The following is a 20,610-nucleotide window of genomic DNA, read 5'->3' as shown; positions in this document are numbered from 1 at the left end:
GCTGTGAACAATCTGAGAGACAAGGCAAGAAGGGCATTCTATGCCATCAAAAGGAACATAAATTTCAACATACCAATTAGGATTTGGCTAAAAATACTTGAATCAGTCATAGAGCCCATTGCCCTTTATGGTTGTGAGGTCTGGGGTCTGCTCACCAACCAAGACTTCACAAAATGGGACAAACACCAAATTGAGACTCTGCACGCAGAATTCTGCAAAAATATCCTCCGTGTACAACATAGAACACCAAATAATGCATGCAGAGCAGAATTAGGCCGATACCCACTAATTATCAAAATCCAGAAAAGAGCCGTTAAATTCTATAACCACCTAAAAGGAAGTGATTCCCAAACCTTCCACAACAAAGCCATCACCTACAGAGAGATGAACCTGGAGAAGAGTCCCCTAGGCAAGCTGGTCCTGGGGCTCTATTCACAAACACAAACACACCCTACAGAGCCCCAGGACAGCAGCACAATTAGACCCAACCAAATCATGAGAAAACAAGACAATTACTTGACACATTGGAAAGAATTAACAAAAAAACAGAGCAAACTAGAATGCTATTTGGCCCTACACAGAGAGTACACAGCGGCAGAATACCTGACCACTGTGACTGACCCAAAATTAAGGAAAGCTTTGACTATGTACAGTGAGCATAGCCTTGCTATTGAGAAAGGCCGCCGTAGGCAGACATGGCTCTCAAGAGAAGACAGGCTATGTGCTCACTGCCCACAAAATGAGGTGGAAACTGAGCTGCACTTCCTAACCTCCTGCCCAATGTATGACCATATTAGAGAGACATATTTCCCCTAGATTACACAGATCCACAAAGAATTTGAAAACAAATCCAATTTTGATAAACTCCCATATCTACTGGGTGAAATTCCACAGTGTGCCATCACAGCAGCAAGATTTGTGACCTGTTGCCACAAGAAAAGGGCAACCAGTGAAGAACAAACACCATTGTAAATACAACCCATATTTATGCTTATTTATTTTATCTTGTGTCCTTTAACCATTTGTACATTGTTAAAACACTGTATATATATATAATATGACATTTGTAATGCCTTTATTGTTTTGAAACTTCTGTATGTGTAATGTTTACTGTTAATTTTTATTGTTTATTTCACTTTATATATTATCTACCTCACTTGCTTTGGCAATGTTAACACATGTTTCCCATGCCAATAAAGCCCCTTGAATTGAATTGATTTGAGAGAGAAGAGAGAGAGAGAGAGAGAGAGAGAAGGAGAAGAAGAAGAAGAAGAAAGAGAGAGAAGAAGAAGAAGAAGAAGAAGAGAGAGAGAAGAGAAGAAGAGAGAGAGAGAAGAAGAAGAAGAGAGAGAGAAGAAGAAGAAGAGAGAGAGAAGAAGAAGAAGAGAGAGAGAAGAAGAAGAAAGAGAGAGAAGAAGAAGAAGAGAGAGAGAAGAAGAAGAAGAGAGAGAGAAGAAGAAGAAGAAGAAGAAGAAGAAGAAGAAGAAGAAGAAGAAGAAGAAGAAGAAGAAGAAGAAGAAGAAGAAGAAGAAGAAGGAGAGAGAGAGAGAGAGAGAGAGAGAGAGAAGAGAGAGAGAGAGAGAGAGAGAGAGAGAGAAGAGAGAGAGAAGAGAGAGAGTGATATGGAGATGGCTGGTAGAGTGAATAGAAGGTGTCGACTACAGAGGGAAGGACACTTAGTGGTCATCATACAATGACTTTATACACACCAGCAGAGTTGTCAAATTGAGTTGATATGTTAGCTGGCAGTACCAGTGATAAGACGAACTGGACCAGTTTGTTTATTTTCCATTCAGAGCAGAGAGGCTGTTTAATGTCAACTGCTAGATTATAAAATGTGTTTATGATGAACCGTAAACATGGTCTTCCATAGAAAACATTGAGAGTTCAAAGCCTTGTGAAGACATCTCCACTTTCCTTATAAAGGCACCACTGGTTACCATATCATACATGTACGTATCAAAGTGTCTCTGACTTCTACTAGGGAAGTAAGACCTTTCATGTACCACAGAGAGATGCAAGCTACAGGCTGTTTTCCTTATTACTGGACCATGTAGATCAAGAACTGCCAATTGATAACTGACTAAACAATTGTGAGCTGGGGACAGGTCAATAAGGGACAGGTCAACAACATCCCAGGGATAAATGCTGGACCAGGGATCAGGGGTCAGAGGTTGAGAAACACTGCAGCTAGCACAGCAGTACAATGTATCTATGACATATAAGATGGCTTTGGAACACAAACCATATGCATACTCTATACAGCAGAAGATGAGAGAACTGTGTCTCTGACCCACTTCTGTTCAAAGGAACACACACACACACACACACACACACACACACACACACACACACACACACACACACACACACACACACACACACACACACAGATATAATCTCCCCAGGGTCAAACCTCTCATTATAATAAACTGTAGTGAGCAGAGATCTGAGTAGCTGTGTTCTTTTCCTCTTTCTAACTTCCCAACTCAGCCCCTCATGCTAGCATGTCCATACAGCCATACAGACTATCACTCCTCTCTGTTGACAACCTGTCCCCTCATACTAGCATGTCCATACAGCCATACAGACTATCACTCCTCTCTGTTGACAACCTGTCCCTCATACTAGCATGTCCATACAGCCATACAGACTATCACTCCTCTCTGTTGACAACCTGTCCCTCATACTAGCATGTCCATACAGCCATACAGACTATCACTCCTCTCTGTTGACAACATGTCCCTCATACTAGCATGTCCATGCAGCCATACAGACTATCACTCCTCTCTGTTGACAACATGTCCCTCATACTAGCATGTCCATGCAGCCATACAGACTATCACTCCTCTCTGTTGACAACCTGCCCCTCATACTAGCATGTCTATGCAGCCATACAGACTATCACTCCTCTCTGTTGACAACCTGCCCCTCATACTAAGCATGTCTATGCAGCCATACAGACTATCACTCCTCTCTGNAGGAGGGCCTACAGCACACCTAGATCTTATGCACAGATTCTGTCAGACCTGGGCCCTGACAGTAAATCTCAGTAAGACCAAAATAATGGTGTTCCAAAAAAGGTCCAGTCACCAGGACCACAAATACAAATTCCATCTAGACACTTTTGCCCTAGACCACACACAAAAACTATACATACCTTGGCCTAAAACATCAGCGCCACAGGTAACTTCCACAAAGCTGTGAACAATCTGAGAGACAAGGCAAGAAGGGCATTCTATGCCATCAAAAGGAACATAAATTTCAACATACCAATTAGGATTTGGCTAAAAATACTTGAATCAGTCATAGAGCCCATTGCCCTTTATGGTTGTGAGGTCTGGGGTCTGCTCACCAACCAAGACTTCACACAAAATGGGACAAACACCAATTGAGACTCTGCACGCAGAATTCTCTGCAAAATATCCCTCCGTGTACAACATAGAACACAATATGCATGCAGAGCAGAAATTAGGCCGATACCCACTAATTATCAAAATCCAGAAAGAGCCGTTAAATTCTATAACCACCTAAAAGAAGTGATTCCCAACCTTCCACAACAAAGCATCACCTACAGAGAGATGAACCTGGAGAAGAGTCCCCTAGGCAAGCTGGTCCTGGGGCTCTATTCACAAACACAAACACACCCTACAGAGCCCCAGGACAGCAGCACAATTAGACCCAACCAAATCATGAGAAAACAAGACAATTACTTGACACATTGGAAAGAATTAACAAAAAAACAGAGCAAACTAGAATGCTATTTGGCCCTACACAGAGAGTACACAGCGGCAGAATACTGACCACTGTGACTGACCCAAAATTAAGGAAAGCTTTGACTATGTACAGTGAGCATAGCCTTGCTATTGAGAAAGGCCGCCGTAGGCAGACATGGCTCTCAAGAGAAGACAGGCTATGTGCTCACTGCCCACAAAATGAGGTGGAAACTGAGCTGCACTTCCTAACCTCCTGCCCAATGTATGACCATATTAGAGAGACATATTTCCCCTAGATTACACAGATCCACAAAGAATTTGAAAACAAATCCAATTTTGATAAACTCCCATATCTACTGGGTGAAATTCCACAGTGTGCCATCACAGCAGCAAGATTTGTGACCTGTTGCCACAAGAAAAGGGCAACCAGTGAAGAACAAACACCATTGTAAATACAACCCATATTTATGCTTATTTATTTTATCTTGTGTCCTTTAACCATTTGTACATTGTTAAAACACTGTATATATATAATATGACATTTGTAATGCCTTTATTGTTTTGAAACTTCTGTATGTGTAATTGTTTACTGTTAATTTTTATTGTTTATTTCACTTTATATATTATCTACCTCACTTGCTTTGGCCAATGTTTCACCACACTGTTTCCCATGCCACAAAAAGCCCCTTGAATTTGGAATTGATTTGAGGAGAGAAGGAGAAGCAGAAAGAGAGAGAAGACGCGAGAGAAGGAACGAGAAGAAGAAGAAGAGAGAGAAGAAGAGAGAGAAGAAGAAAGAGAAGAAGAAGAGAGAGAGAAGAAGAAGAAGAGAGAGAGAAGAAGAGAAGACGGGAGGAGAGCGAGAAAGCAAGAAAGAAGAGGAGAGAAGAGGAAGCAGAAGAGAGAGAGAAGAAGAAGAAGAGAAGAGAAGAAGAACCGAAGAGGAGAGAGAAGAAGAAGAAGAAGAGAGAGAAGAAGAAAGAAGAAGAAGAAGGAAGAAGAAGAAGAAGAAGAAGAAGAAGAAGAGAAGAAGAAGAAGAAGAAGAAGAAGAAGGAGAAGGAGAGAGAGAGAGAGAGAGAGAGAGAGAGAGAGAGAGGAGAGAGAGAGAGAGAGGAGAGAGAAGAGAGAGAGAGAAGAGAGAGAGTGATATGGAGATGGCTGGTAGAGTGAATAGAAGGTGTCGACTACAGAGGGAAGGACACTTAGTGGTCATCATACAATGACTTTATACACACCAGCAGAGTTGTCAAATTGAGTTGATATGTTAGCTGGCAGTACCAGTGATAAGACGAACTGGACCAGTTTGTTTATTTTCCATTCAGAGCAGAGAGGCTGTTTAATGTCAACTGCTAGATTATAAAATGTGTTTATGATGAACCGTAAACATGGTCTTCCATAGAAAACATTGAGAGTTCAAAGCCTTGTGAAGACATCTCCACTTTCCTTATAAAGGCACCACTGGTTACCATATCATACATGTACGTATCAAAGTGTCTCTGACTTCTACTAGGGAAGTAAGACCTTTCATGTACCACAGAGAGATGCAAGCTACAGGCTGTTTTCCTTATTACTGGACCATGTAGATCAGAACTGCCAATTGATAACTGACTAAACAATTGTGAGCTGGGGACAGGTCAATAAGGGACAGGTCAACAACATCCCAGGGATAAATGCTGGACCAGGGATCAGGGGTCAGAGGTTGAGAAACACTGCAGCTAGCACAGCAGTACAATGTATCTATGACATATAAGATGGCTTTGGAACACAAACCATATGCATACTCTATACAGCAGAAGATGAGAGAACTGTGTCTCTGACCCCACTTCTGTTCAAAGGAACACACACACACACACACACACACACACACACACACACACACACACACACACACACACACACACACACACACACACACACAGATATAATCTCCCCAGGGTCAAACCTCTCATTATAATAAACTGTAGTGAGCAGAGATCTGAGTAGCTGTGTTCTTTTCCTCTTTCTAACTTCCCAACTCAGCCCCTCATGCTAGCATGTCCATACAGCCATACAGACTATCACTCCTCTCTGTTGACAACCTGTCCCTCATACTAGCATGTCCATACAGCCATACAGACTATCACTCCTCTCTGTTGACAACCTGTCCCTCATACTAGCATGTCCATACAGCCATACAGACTATCACTCCTCTCTGTTGACAACCTGTCCCTCATACTAGCATGTCCATACAGCCATACAGACTATCACTCCTCTCTGTTGACAACATGTCCCTCATACTAGCATGTCCATGCAGCCATACAGACTATCACTCCTCTCTGTTGACAACATGTCCCTCATACTAGCATGTCCATGCAGCCATACAGACTATCACTCCTCTCTGTTGACAACCTGCCCCTCATACTAGCATGTCTATGCAGCCATACAGACTATCACTCCTCTCTGTTGACAACCTGCCCCTCATACTAGCATGTCTATGCAGCCATACAGACTATCACTCCTCTCTGTTGACAACCTGCCCCTCACAGTGACATGGTCTTCTAACCATTCCCTGGTCCTGGCCTAAATTGTCACACCTCACCTCAGCTTTTTACAAGTGGAACCTAACATACAGTACATACAGCCCCCCATAAGACTGACATCAATGTGATTACAAGATGACCTATGTTGGGTACACCCAAGAGTCAATGTGTCATTCAACGTGGCATTCATTTCAACCCCTCTCCACTCCATTGTGGTGCAATATAGTAGCAGTGGCATCATCAAGGCTCAATCTCACATGATTCAACAGCTCAACGAGTCATCAGGCCCTTGATGTTGGGTGTACTTGAGGAGCATAGAAACCCTGTGTCTTACCTCCAGAGCTGCAGCCCTCTTCAGTAGCAGCTGTTCTATATTCCTGGCTGCCCTAGCCACTAGTTCCTCAGCATCATTCGACTCTACTGTGTACAGGTTCTGGTTGTCCAGGAAGATCTACAGACGGACAGACAGACAAACAGAGAGAGAGAGAGACAGAGAGACCGAGAGAGACAGAGAGAGACAGAGAAACAGAGAGACCGAGAGACAGAAAGAGAGAGAGAGAGAGATCGAGAGACAGAGAGAGACAGAGAAACAGAGCAACCGAGAGACAGGCAGAAAGAAAAAGAGAGACAGACAGAGAAAGAGAGAGACATTAGGTGGAATTAGGTGGACATTAGGTTGACATTAGGTGGACATGAGGTGGAAACTGAGCTGCACTTCCTAACCTCATACCCAATGTATGAACATATTAGAGACAGATATTTCCCTCAGATTACACAGATCCACAATGAATTCGAAAACAAACCCGGTTTTGATAAACTCACATATCTACTGGGTGAAATACCAGTGTGCATCACAGCAGCAATATTTGTTACCTGTTGCCACAAGAAAAGGGCAAACAAATACAAATACCACCTGTATTTATGGTTATTTATTTTCCCTTTTGTACTTTAATCATTTGTACATCGTTACAACACTATATTTTTATTTTTTTATTTTTTTTATTTCACCTTTATTTAACCAGGTAGGCTAGTTGAGAACAAGTTCTCATTTGCAACTGCGACCTGGCCAAGATAAAGCATAGCAGTGTGAGCAGACAACAAAGAGTTACACATGGAGTAAACAATTAACAAGTCAATAACACAGTAGAAAACAAAGGGGGAGTCTATATACAATGTGTGCAAAAGGCATGAGGAGGTAGGCAAATAATTACAATTTACAATTTTGCAGATTAACACTGGAGTGATGAATGATCAGATGGTCATGTACAGGTAGAGATATTGGTGTGCAAAAGAGCAGAAAAGTAAATAAATAAAAACAGTATGGGGATGAGGTAGGTGAAAAAGGGTGGGCTATTTACCAATAGACTATGTACAGCTGCAGCGATCGGTTAGCTGCTCAGATAGCTGATGTTTGAAGTTGGTGAGGGAGATAAAAGTCTCCAACTTCAGCGATTTTTGCAATTCGTTCCAGTCACAGGCAGCAGAGTACTGGAACGAAAGGCGGCCAAATGAGGTGTTGGCTTTAGGGATGATCAGTGAGATACACCTGCTGGAGCGCGTGCTACGGATGGGTGTTGCCATCGTGACCAGTGAGCTGAGATAAGGCGGAGCTTTACCTAGCATGGACTTGTAGATGACCTGGAGCCAGTGGGTCTGGCGACGAATATGTAGCGAGGGCCAGCCGACTAGAGCATACAAGTCGCAGTGGTGGGTGGTATAAGGTGCTTTAGTGACAAAACGGATGGCACTGTGATAGACTGCATCCAGTTAGCTGAGTAGAGTGTTGGAAGCCATTTTGTAGATGACATCGCCGAAGTCGAGGATCGGTAGGATAGTCAGTTTTACTAGGGTAAGCTTGGCGGCGTGAGTGAAGGAGGCTTTGTTGCGGAATAGAAAGCCGACTCTTGATTTGATTTTCGATTGGAGATGTTTGATATGAGTCTGGAAGGAGAGTTTGCAGTCTAGCCAGACACCTAGGTACTTATAGACGTCCACATATTCTAGGTCGGAACCATCCAGGGTGGTGATGCTAGTCGGGCATGCGGGTGCAGGCAGCGACCGGTTGAAAAGCATGCATTTGGTTTTACTAGCGTTTAAGAGCAGTTGGAGGCCACGGAAGGAGTGTTGTATGGCATTGAAGCTTGTTTGGAGGTTAGATAGCACAGTGTCCAAAGACGGGCCGAAAGTATATAGAATGGTGTCGTCTGCGTAGAGGTGGATCAGGGAATCGCCCGCAGCAAGAGCAACATCATTGATATACACAGAGAAAAGAGTCGGCCCGAGAATTGAACCCTGTGGCACCCCCATAGAGACTGCCAGAGGACCGGACAGCATGCCCTCCGATTTGACACACTGAACTCTGTCTGCAAAGTAATTGGTGAACCAGGCAAGGCAGTCATCCGAAAAACCGAGGGTCCTGAGTCTGCCGATAAGAATATGGTGATTGACAGAGTCGAAAGCCTTGGCAAGGTCGATGAAGATGGCTGCACAGTACTGTCTTTTATCGATGGCGGTTATGATATCGTTTAGTAGCTTGAGTGTGGCTGAGGTGCACCCATGACCGGCTCGGAAACCAGATTGCACAGCGGAGAAGGTACGGTGGGATTCGAGATGGTCAGTGACCTGTTTGTTGACTTGGCTTTCGAAGACCTTAGATAGGCAGGGCAGGATGGATATAGGTCTGTAACAGTTTGGGTCCAGGGTGTCTCCCCCTTTGAAGAGGGGGATGACTGCGGCAGCTTTACAATCCTTGGGGATCTCAGACGATATGAAAGAGAGGTTGAACAGGCTGGTAATAGGGGTTGCGACAATGGTGGCAGATAGTTTCAGAAATAGAGGGTCCAGATTGTCAAGCCAAGCTGATTTGTACAGGTCCAGGTTTTGCAGCTCTTTCAGAACATCTGCTATCTGGATTTGGGTGAAGGAGAACCTGGAGAGGCTTGGGCGAGGAGCTGCAGGGGGGGGCGGAGCTGTTGGCCGAGGTTGAAGTAGCCAGGCGGAAGGCATGGCCAGCCGTTGAGAAATGCTTATTGAAGTTTTCGATAATCATGGATTTATCAGTGGTGACCGTGTTACCTAGCCTCAGTGCAGTGGGCAGCTGGGAGGAGGTGTTCTTGTTCTCCATGGACTTCACAGCATCCCAGAACTTTTTGGAGTTGGAGTTACAGGATGCAAACTTCTGCCTGAAGAAGCTGGCCTTAGCTTTCCTGACTGACTGCGTGTATTGGTTCCGGACTTCCCTGAACAGTTGCATATCACGGGGACTATTCGATGCTAATGCAGTCCGCCACAGGATGTTTTTGTGCTGGTCGAGGGCAGTCAGGTCTGGGGTGAACCAAGGGCTGTATCTGTTCTTAGTTCTGCATTTTTTTAACGGAGCATGCTTATCTAAAATGGTGAGGAAGTTACTTTTAAAGAATGACCAGGCATCCTCAACTGACGGGATGAGGTCAATGTCCTTCCAGGATACCCGGGCCAGGTCGATTAGAAAGGCCTGCTCACAGAAGTGTTTTAGGGAGCGTTTGACAGTGATGAGGGGTGGTCGTTTGACTGCGTCTCCGTAGCAGATACAGGCAATGAGGCAGTGATCGCTGAGATCCTGGTTGAAGACAGCGGAGGTGTATTTGGAGGGCCAGTTGGTCAGGATGACGTCTATGAGGGTACCCTTGTTTACAGAGTTAGGGTTGTACCTGGTGGGTTCCTTGATGATTTGTGTGAGATTGAGGGCATCTAGCTTAGATTGTAGGACTGGCGGGGTGTTAAGCATATCCCAGTTTAGGTCACCTAACAGAACTAACTCTGAAGCTAGATGGGGGGCGATCAATTCACAAATGGTGTCCAGGGCACAGCTGGGAGCTGAGGGGGGTCGGTAGCAGGCGGCAACCGTGAGAGACTTATTTCTGGAGAGAGTAATTTTCAAAATTAGTAGTTCGAACTGTTTGGGTATGGACCTGGAAAGTATGACATTACTTTGCAGGCTATCTCTACAGTAGACTGCAACTCCTCCCCCTTTGGCAGTTCTATCTTGATGGAAGATGTTATAGTTGGGTATGGAAATCTCAGAATTTTTGGTGGCCTTCCTGAGCCAGGATTCAGACACAGCAAGGACATCAGGGTTAGCAGAGTGTGCTAAAGCAGTGGGTAAAACAAACTTAGGGAGGAGGCTTCTGATGTTGACATGCATGAAACCAAGGCTTTTTCGATCACAGAAATCAACAAATGAGGGTGCCTGGGGACATGCAGGGCCTGGGTTTACCTCCACATCACCCGCGGAACAGAGAAGGAGTAGTATGAGGGTGCGGCTAAAGGCTATCAAAACTGGTCGCCTAGAGCGTTGGGGACAGAGAATAAGAGGAGCAGGTTTCTGGGCATGGTAGAATATATTCAGGGCATAATGCGCAGACAGGGGTATGGTGGGGTGCGGGTACAGCGGAGGTAAGCCCAGGCACTGGGTGATGATGAGAGAGGTTGTATCTCTGGACATGCTGGTAGTAATGGGTGAGGTCACCGCATGTGTGGGAGGTGGGACAAAGGAGTTATCAGGGGTATGAAGAGTGGAACTAGGGGCTCCATTGTGAACTAAAACAATGATAACTAACCTGAACAACAGTATACAAGGCATATTGACATTTGAGAGAGACATACAGCGAGGCATACAGTAATCACAGGTGTTGAATTGGGAAAGCTAGCTAAAACAGTAGGTGAGACAACAGCTAATCAGCTAGCACAACAACAGCAGGTAAAATGGCGTAGACTAGGCAACGGGGCCAACAGATAAAACAAACAAGCAGAATGGAGTACCGTGATTAATGGACAGTCCAGCGTGCATCAGCTATGTAGCCAAGAGATCAGTGTCCAGGGGGCAGCGGTGGATGGGGGAGGGAAGCTGGACTGGCGAAAAAAAACTAACAATGACAAAATAGCTTGTAGCTAGTTAGATGGTTAGCTTCTGGAGGTTCTTGAGTGTGTTCTAAAAATAAAAAAATAATAGCGATTCCGTATCACATTGGGTGAGGCAGGTTTCCGGAAGGTATAAACAAATTAAAAGTCAAAAGAGATAGAAAGTAAATATGGGTCCGGTGAGCGTTTGGGACGCGGCGATTCAGGCGGTTAGCAGGCCTGTGCTAACAAGCTAACAGTTTGTAGGCCCGGGCTAGACAAGGTAGCAGTTAGCGGACCGGAGCTGGACAAGCTAGCAGTTAGCAGGCCGAATTAGCAAGCAGGGAGATAGCGAGGGCTAGAGAGTTAGCCTTTGGGGGACGTCGCGATGGGGTGAGTCTGTTTATTCCTCTTGCGCGATGCGGTGACATCGATAGACCGGTCGTGGGCCCGGGTATTGTAGCTCAGGAGTATGCTACGGTGGTAGCACAGGTGCGCAGGCCGGGCTAGCTTCAAGCTAAGTGGGTGGAAACGCTAGCCAGGAGTAATCATCCGGGGTTGCGGTTTAGCTAGATAGCTAGTTGTGAAGATCCAGCTGAAAAATCCAGCTGAAAGATGTTCCGTTTGCGGTGGGAATCCGGGGATGAAAAATAAATAGGTCCGTTATGCTCTGGTTAGAGTCGCGTTGTTCGAACTGGCGAGAGCTTTCCGAACTACAGGTTAGCTGATGACCGGTTAGCTGAAGACCGCTAGCATAGCTGGTGGTTAGCTGGCTAGCTTCAGTTGAGGGGTTCCGAAGTAAATATAAATACTTTAGGAAAAATAGCTACATTGGGTGAGGCGGGTTGCAGGAGAGTATTTGGAAGCTTAGGTTAAGCAAAATGTTTTTAAAGAGATATGCGGAGAAAAATATGTAAAAAACAAAAAAGAAACAATATATACAGGGACACGACTTACTGCTACGCCATCTTGGGACACACAGATATATACAGTATATATGTATAATTTGACATTTGTAATGTCTTTATTCTTTTGAACCTTCTGTGTAATGTTTAATGTTCATTTGTATTATTTTGAACCTTCTGTATAATGTTTAATGTTAATTTTTATTGTACTTTTGTATATTATCTACCTCACTTGCTTTTGCAATGTTAACATATGTTTCCCATGCCAATAAAGCCCATTGAATTTAATTGAATTGAGAGAGAGAGAAACAGAGAGAGAGAGACAGAGAGAGAGAGAGACAGAGAGAGAGAGAGACGGAGAGAGAGAGACATAGAGACAGAGAGAGACAGAGAGAGAGCGACAGAGAGAGAGAGACAGAGAGAGAGAGACAGAGAGAGAGAGAGAGAGAGAGAGACATAGAGACAGAGAGAGAGAGAGACAGAGAGAGAGAGAGACAGAGAAACAGAGTGACCGAGAGACAGAGAGAGACAGAGAGCGAGAGAGACAGAGAAACAGAGCGACCGAGAGACAGAGAGAGAGAGAGAGAGAGAAACAGAGCGACCGAGAGACAGAGAGAGAGAAAGAGAGAGACAGAGAGCGAGAGAGACAGAGAAACAGAGCGACCGAGAGAGAGAGAGAGAGAGAGAGAGAGAGAGAGAGAGAGATGATGTAAACTGGTTACATATACTGTATGTAACAGTCTGAAAAAGATTAGTCCCTTGATAGTAGAGGTTCATGTTTGATGTTATGCAGTGACTACTATGCACTGTAAAATGTTATGAAATGTTAGGTCACCCCTGTGTGTGTGTTTTGTACCTGTGTGAGGTTCTTCCCGGCGCTGGCCATGTCTGCCAGGGTCACCAGCTCTATCTGCATCTGATCCACCCATTCCTTTATTCTATAGGACAAGAGAGACGCACAAACAACCAGTCAGACCACAAAAACAGACACCAAACATCCCATACCAGTAGTTCAATTAAATACCTCCCTCTTCACCTAAATTAGCCAGCGTTTATGCTACTTGTAGCTGCCTATCCTCAGCCAACATCAATGCCAATCAGATAACCTCAGATGGTTTCAAACCTGATATAACCACATCAGACGGCTTTCACAAGAATGGAACATGGCATCACCTGTCCAATCAAATGAGCAAAAATCACTAATACAATGTCATTCGATGAGATCACTGGCAGAGCCGTCAACACTGCCAGAGCTAATCAGATCATTCTCTCAGGGGTTAAGGAAAAAGTCAACCAATCAAATACTTATTACTAGGTTCACACCTAATGTCAACCAATCAAATATGTATCACTGGGTTCAAACACAAAGTCAGCCAATTATATTACTTTCTCAGGGGTCAGAAACAAGGTCATCCAATCAGGTAGCTGTCTAAAGGTGGGTCAGACCAGTGAGAGACAGTGATGTGTGTGGACAGGCACTCTACAGAACTCTACCTGTGTGTGTGTCGGAGTGAGTGTGTGTGTGACGGTGTCAGAGTGAACTGCGACCAAATGGCTCCTCTCCATATCAAAGAGCTGCAGAGCCAAAAGTTCACTGACTGGCCTCTTGATAATATCACTATTGACATCTCACTCTCCCTCTGTCCCCCTCCCTCCCTCCCTCCCTCCCTCCCTCCCTCCCTCCCTCACTCTCTGGATCACATTGCTGGTATATCTCCTGACACCATGAAGACAGCAATAGAGGAAATTCTAAATGATCGATACAAATAAAATAATCAATTAATTACAGAATCAACACTAGAGCTTCAAACCCCACAAATACAATAATTCAATCAAAACAGTTGCAATTTTCATTAAATTCATAAACTGCCCTAGAGTCACCAGAGAGTAAATATGTAGGGGAGTTTGTAGGCTATTCCAAAAATGGGGGCACTAAAACTAAAGGTGGATTTACCTAGATCGGTACTAGTGGAACCTCAAGAGTTAACCATCCGGGTTTGGTGTCTCATAGTTGAACATTGTAACAGTGAGGTAGGTAGGCAGCGTGTGTAGTAGAGCTGTTAACCCAACAGAGGCTAATACAGTGATCCAGCCAACCTGTTGATACCTGTGATAACTGTCACCTGTGATAAAGCGAAGGGGGCTACGGTAGATGGCATCCAAAGGTTTTTAAGAGTCATGGCTGCTGCTTTCCGATGAACACAAAGTTGACTGTACAATCTGCTTCCTGCTGTTTTGTGAGAGACATGATCTATTTCTATAAAAGAAGCAAACTTTGTGCACTTTGTGGACTTTGTGCAAGGCAACAAAATCAGATTGCAGCTCCATTATAGCCTGGTCAGCCGTAGTGGTAATAGCGTAGATAACAGTGTCATCTGCATACAGCTGAATGATAGAGTTTCTTTCAAATAGGCCAATATTATTTATATATATAGTAAAGACGATGGGTCCCAAAATCGACCCCTGCCTGACACGTTTATTAATATCAAGGTAACTTGACACCATCAGAAAGCACACACTGTGTCATGTCTGACAGATAGTTCCCAAAACACTACACCTGGTTCAAGTCCATTTCAGACAACCACTAATGAGTAGGGGATGGACAATAGTATGAAATGCTTTGGATAGGTCTAGAAATCTGGCTACCCGGATAAAGCACTAAATAAACTTCAGTTAGTGCTAAATACGGCTGCTAGAATCCTGACTAGAACCAAAAAATTTGATCATATTACTCCAGTGCTAGCCTCTCTACACTGGCTTCCTGTCAAAGCAAGGGCTGATTTCAAGGTTTTAATGCTAACCTACAAAGCATTACATGGGCTTGCTCCTACCTATCTCTCAGATTTGGTCCTGCCGTACATACCTACACGTACGCTACGGTCACAAGACGCAGGCCTCCTAATTGTCCCTAGAATTTCTAAGCAAACAGCTGGAGGCAGGGCTTTCTCCTATAGAGCTCCATTTTTATGGAACGGTCTGCCTACCCATGTCAGAGACGCAAACTCGGTCTCAACCTTTAAGTCTTTACTGAAGACTCATCTCTTCAGTGGATCATATGATTGAGTGTAGTCTGGCCCAGGAGTGGGAAGGTGAACGGAAAGGCTCTGGAGCAACGAACCGCCCTTGCTGTCTCTGCCTGGCCGGTTCCCCTCTTTCCACTGGGATTCTCTGCCTCTAACCCTATTACAGGGGCTGAGTCACTGGCTTGCTGGGGCTCTCTCATGCCGTCCCTGGAGGGGGTGCGTCACCTGAGTGGGTTGATTCACTGTTGTGGTCATCCTGTCTGGGTTGGCGCCCCCCCCTTGGGTTGTGCCGTGGCGGAGATCTTTGTGGGCTATACTCAGCCTTGTCTCAGGATGGTAAGTTGGTGGTTGAAGATATCCCTCTAGTGGTGTGGGGGCTGTGCTTTGGCAAAGTGGGTGGGGTTCTATCCTTCCTGTTTGGCCCTGTCCGGGGGTGTCCTCGGATGGGGCCACAGTGTCTCCTGACCCCTCCTGTCTCAGCCTCCAATATTTATGCTGCAGTAGTTTATGTGTCGGGGGGCTGGGGTCAGTTTGTTATATCTGGATTACTTCTCCTGTCCTATTCGGTGTCCTGTGTGAATCTAAGTGTGCGTTCTCTAATTTTCTCCTTCTCTCTTTCTTTCTCTCTCTCGGAGGACCTGAGCCCTAGGACCATGCCCCAGGACTACCTGACATGATGACTCCTTGCTGTCCCCAGTCCACCTGGCCATGCTGCTGTTCCAGTTTCAACTGACCTGAGCCCTAGGACCATGCCCCAGGACTACCTGACATGATGACTCCTTGCTGTCCCCAGTCCACCTGGCCATGCTGCTGCTCCAGTTTCAACTTCCACCTGACTGTGCTGCTGCTCCAGTTTCAACTGTTCTGCCTTATTATTATTCGACCATGCTGGTCATTTATGAACATTTGAACATCTTGGCCATGTTCTGTTATAATCTCCACCCGGCACAGCCAGAAGAGGACTGGCCACCCCACATAGCCTGGTTCCTCTCTAGGTTTCTTCCTAGGTTTTGGCCTTTCTAGGGAGTTTTTCCTAGCCACCGTGCTTCTACACCTGCATTGCTTGCTGTTTGGGGTTTTAGGCTGGGTTTCTGTACAGCACTTTGAGATATCAGCTGATGTACGAAGGGCTATATAAATAAATTTGATTTGATTTGATTTAGAAATATATCCGCACACTGCTTCCTACGAGCTTAGCAATACACACACATCCACACACAAAACACACAGTAAAAGAGAGACAGAGAAAGAGAGAGAGACGGTGTGAGAGAGAGAAAGAGGGAAACAGGACTATTAATCTTGCGTGCAGAAGGCTAGGGGTTGGAGCGGGGTGCAGACACTCTTATTGTCATTCATTGTCACTCACAGACCCTGCCATGAGCCTCCCTGACGGCCAGGAGAGAGACATCACACACACATACACACAAACACACGCGCGAATACGCACACACAAACTCACACAAACACATACACACAGAGCAAGAGATAAACACATACACACACAAACAAACACATACACACAGAGCAAGAGACACACACGTACACACACAAACACATCTGTTTGTCATGTGTTCATAACACAGTCCCTGAGAGTAATGAGTGTAAAGCTGGTTACTTGAATGTGTGCAGAGGATTGTGACCAGGGAGAGGGGAAGACACAGAGAAGGGCTGGGGGGTTAAGGATGCCAGCTCTGGAATGTGTGTGTGGATGAAGGAAGTAAGAGAGAGAAGACTGGGGGAGTGAAAGAGGTGAAGATGGGGTAAGAGGAGGTGAGGTAGAAGGAAGAATCGTGTCCCTAAATGTCTCAGTGGACTCATCTTGGATGAGTTTCATTGCCAAGTCACAAGTATACCAAGTTTCAGACACCTAATCTGCCTTTCTTTTCCTCTCTATAGTGCCTAAGCTCTAAAGTCCTGGAGCTCTGAGCAGACAGTTTGTGTGTGTGTGTGTGTGTGTGTGTGTGTGTGTGTGTGTGTGTGTGTGTGTGTGTGTGTGTGTGTGTGTGTGTGTGTGTGTTTGTGTGTGTGTGTGTGTGTCTGTGTGAGTGTGTTTATGTCTGTGTAAATATTCCTTACTAGTGTTGCCAGCCTCATTCCATCACAGAGTCTCTCCACAGCATGGCAGATTTGTGAATGGTTTGATGATATGATCTGTTTGGCACACATCTCCATTCAGACCACATTCAAACTCATCCACTATGTGTGTGTGTGTGTGTTACCTCAGCGCTGCTCTGTTCTTATGTTCCCCTAAATGAGGCATGTAATCCAATTAAAAGGCCAACACAGGATTACAACAATAGGAGAGTGGGAGGGAGTGAGAGAGAGAGAGAGAGGAGGGGGAGAGAGATTGAGCTTCCCTAATAAGTCCAACAATTTCAAGCAGACAACCTAAGAAAATGATGGTTTGATGAAGAATGCAAAAACCTAAGAAAGGAATGGAGAAACCTATCGAACCAAAAACATAGAGACCCAGAAAATCAGGCTTCACTATGGTGAATCACTAAAACAATACAGAAATACGGAAAAAGAAGGAACAGCACGTCAGAAATCAGCTCAATGTAATTGAAGAACCCATAGAATCTAATCACTTCTGAGAAAATTGGAAAACTCTAAACTAACAACAACACAAAGTGTTATTTATTCAAAATGTATGGATAAACCTCTTTTCCAATCTTTTTGGCTCAATAACAAAGAACAAACAGCAAAAACATGTCAGTACATGATCAAATACAAATCTTAGAATCAACTATTAAAGACTACCAGAACCCACGGGATTCTCCAATTACATTGAATGAACTACAGGACAAAATACAAACTCTCCAACCAAAAAAGGCCTGTGGTGTTGATGGTATCTTAAATGAAATGACTAAATATACAGACCACCTAATTCCTATTGGCTTAAACTCTCCAACACCATCCTCAACTCAGGCATCTTCCCCAATATTTCGAACCAATGACTGATCACCCCAATCTACAAAAGTGGAGACAAATTTGACCCCAATAACTATCGTGGGATATGCGTCAACAACAAACTTGAGAAAATCATCTGCATTATAAATAACAGCAGACTTGTACATTTCCTCAGTGAAAACAATGTACTGACAAATGTCAAATTGGCTTTTAACCAAATTACTGTACGACAGGCCACATATTCACCTGCACATCCTATTGACAAACAAACCAAAACAAAGGCTAAGTCTTCTCATGCATTGTTGATTTCATAAAAGCTTTTGACTCAATTTGGTATGAGGGTCTGCTATACAAAGTGATTGAAGCGGTGTTGGGGTGAAAATACACAACCTCATCAAATCCATGTACACAAATAACAAGCATGTGGTTAAAATTGGCAAAAAAACACACACATTTCTTTCCACAGGGCCGTGAGGTGAGACAGGGATGCAGCTTGAGCCCCAACCTCTTCAATATACTGTATATACACTGCTCAAAAAAATAAAGGGAACACTAAAATAACACATCCTAGATCTGAATGAATGAAATATTCCTATTAAATACTTTTTTCTTTACATAGCTGAATGTGCTGACAACAAAATCACACAAGAATTATCAATGAAAATCAAATTTATCAACCCATGGAGGTCTGGATTTGGAGTCACACTCAAAATTTAAGTGGAAAACCACACTACAGGCTGATCCAACTTTGATGTAATGTCCTTAAAACAAGTCAAAATGAGGCTCAGTAGTGTGTGTGGCCTCCACGTGCCTGTATGACCTCCCTACAATGCCTGGGCATGCTCCTGATGAGGTGGCGGATGGTCTCCTGAGGGATCTCCTCCCAGACCTGGACTAAAGCATCCGCCAACTCCTGGACAGTCTGTGGTGCAACGTGGCGTTGGTGGATGGAGCGAGACATGATGTCCCAGATGTGCTCAATTGGATTCAGGTCTGGGGAACGGGCGGGCCAGTCCATAGCATCATTGCCTTCCTCTTGCAGGAACTGCTGACACACTCCAGCCGCATGAGGTCTAGCATTGTCTTGCATTAGGAGGAACCCAGGGCCAACCGCACAAGTATATGGTCTCACAAGGGGTCTAAGGATCTCATCTCGGTACCTAATGGCAGTCAGGCTACCTCTGGCGAGCACATGGAGGGCTGTGCGGCCCCCCAAAGAAATGACACTCCACACCATGACTGACCCACCGCCAAACCGGTCATGCTGGAGGATGTTGCAGGCAGCAGAACGTTCTCCACGGCGTCTCTAGACTCTGTCACATCTGTCACGTGCTCAGTGTGAACCTGCTTTCATCTGTGAAGAGCACAGGGCGCCAGTGGCGAAGTTCTCTGGCAAATGCCAAAAGTCCTGCACGGTGTTGGGCTGTAGCACAACCCCCACCTGTGGACGTCCGGCCCTCATACCACCCTCATGGAGGCTGTTTCTGACCATTTGAGCAGACACATGCACATTTGTGGCCTGCTGGAGGTCATTTTGCAGGGCTCTGGCAGTGCTCCTCCTGCTCCTCCTTGCACAAAGGTGGAGGTAGCGGTCCTGCTGCTGGGTTGTTGCCCTCCTACGGTCTCCTCCACATCTCCTGATGTACTGGCCTGTCTCCTGGTAGTGCCTCCATGCTCTGGATACTACGCTGACAGACACAGCAAACCTTCTTGCCACAGCTCGCATTGATGTTCCATCCTGGATGACCTGCACTACCTGAGCCACTTGTGTGGGTTGTAGACTCCGTCTCATGCTACCACTAGAGTGAAAGCACCGCCAGCATTCAAAAGTAACCAAAACATCAGCCAGGAAGCATAGGAACTGAGAAGTGGTCTGTGGTCACCACCTGCAGAACCCCTCCTTTATTGGGGGTGTCTTGCTAATTGCCGATAATTTCCACCTGCACCTTCCATTTGCAGCATGTGGAATTTATTGTCAATCAGTGTTGCTTCCAAAGTGGACAGTTTGATTTCACAGAAGTGTGATTGACTTGGAGTTACATTGTGTTTTTTAAGTGTTCCCTTTATTTTTTTGAGCAGTGTATATATATATATATATATACAGTGCCTTGCGAAAGTATTCGGCCCCCTTGAACTTTGCGACCTTTTGCACCATTTCAGGCTTCAAACATAAAGATATAAAACTGTATTTTTTGTGAAGAATCAACAACAAGTGGGACACAATCATGAAGTGGAACGACATTTATTGGATATTTCAAACTTTTTTAACAAATCAAAAACTGAAAAATTGGGCGTGGCCTCAACATACTAGAATCTGAAGTCAAATATCTACTGTTTGCTGATGACCTTGTGCTTCTATCCTCAACCAAGGAGGGCCTACTTGTATGTAACCCTCTGTTTCCCATCATGTATTTGTGTGTAATTGTTTCATGTTATGTGGTGTGGTGTTTGATTTATGTGCTTAATGTTATTTATGTTCCGTGTTTTGAGCACGTTCGATTATTGTCGTGCTCTCGTTTTGGAACGGAAAATAAATGAGCGCCTGTTATATACTCTGCTCTCCTGCACCTGACTTCGCCTCCAGTACACACCATAACAGAATTACACACCTCTAATGGTGTCAGCAGGAGCAGGTACCCAGGTTAGAGGAGTCCAGGA

At 44.8% G+C, this 20,610-nt stretch overlaps 1 protein-coding gene across 3 annotated transcripts in view; it reads right to left on the bottom strand.

Annotated features, from left to right (window-relative positions):
• The window catches only part of LOC109866961 (voltage-dependent calcium channel subunit alpha-2/delta-1), a 134,003-nt gene that overhangs the window by 100,470 nt on the left and 12,923 nt on the right, over window positions 1–20,610 (bottom strand). For all 3 annotated transcript variants that reach the window (XM_031802066.1, XM_031802067.1, XM_031802068.1), the window contains exons 2-3: window positions 12,876–12,957; window positions 6,571–6,687 (exon numbers count right to left, since the gene is read on the bottom strand). In XM_031802066.1, coding sequence (XP_031657926.1) covers window positions 6,571–6,687; window positions 12,876–12,957 — 199 coding nt within the window. The remainder of the gene's footprint in view (window positions 1–6,570; window positions 6,688–12,875; window positions 12,958–20,610) is intronic.

This window comes from Oncorhynchus kisutch, linkage group LG22 (genome assembly GCF_002021735.2).
Source record: "Oncorhynchus kisutch isolate 150728-3 linkage group LG22, Okis_V2, whole genome shotgun sequence".
Classification (NCBI taxonomy): domain Eukaryota; kingdom Metazoa; phylum Chordata; class Actinopteri; order Salmoniformes; family Salmonidae; genus Oncorhynchus; species Oncorhynchus kisutch.
Note: the sequence above shows the minus strand (reverse complement) of the source record. Positions and strands in the feature narration are given on the sequence as shown.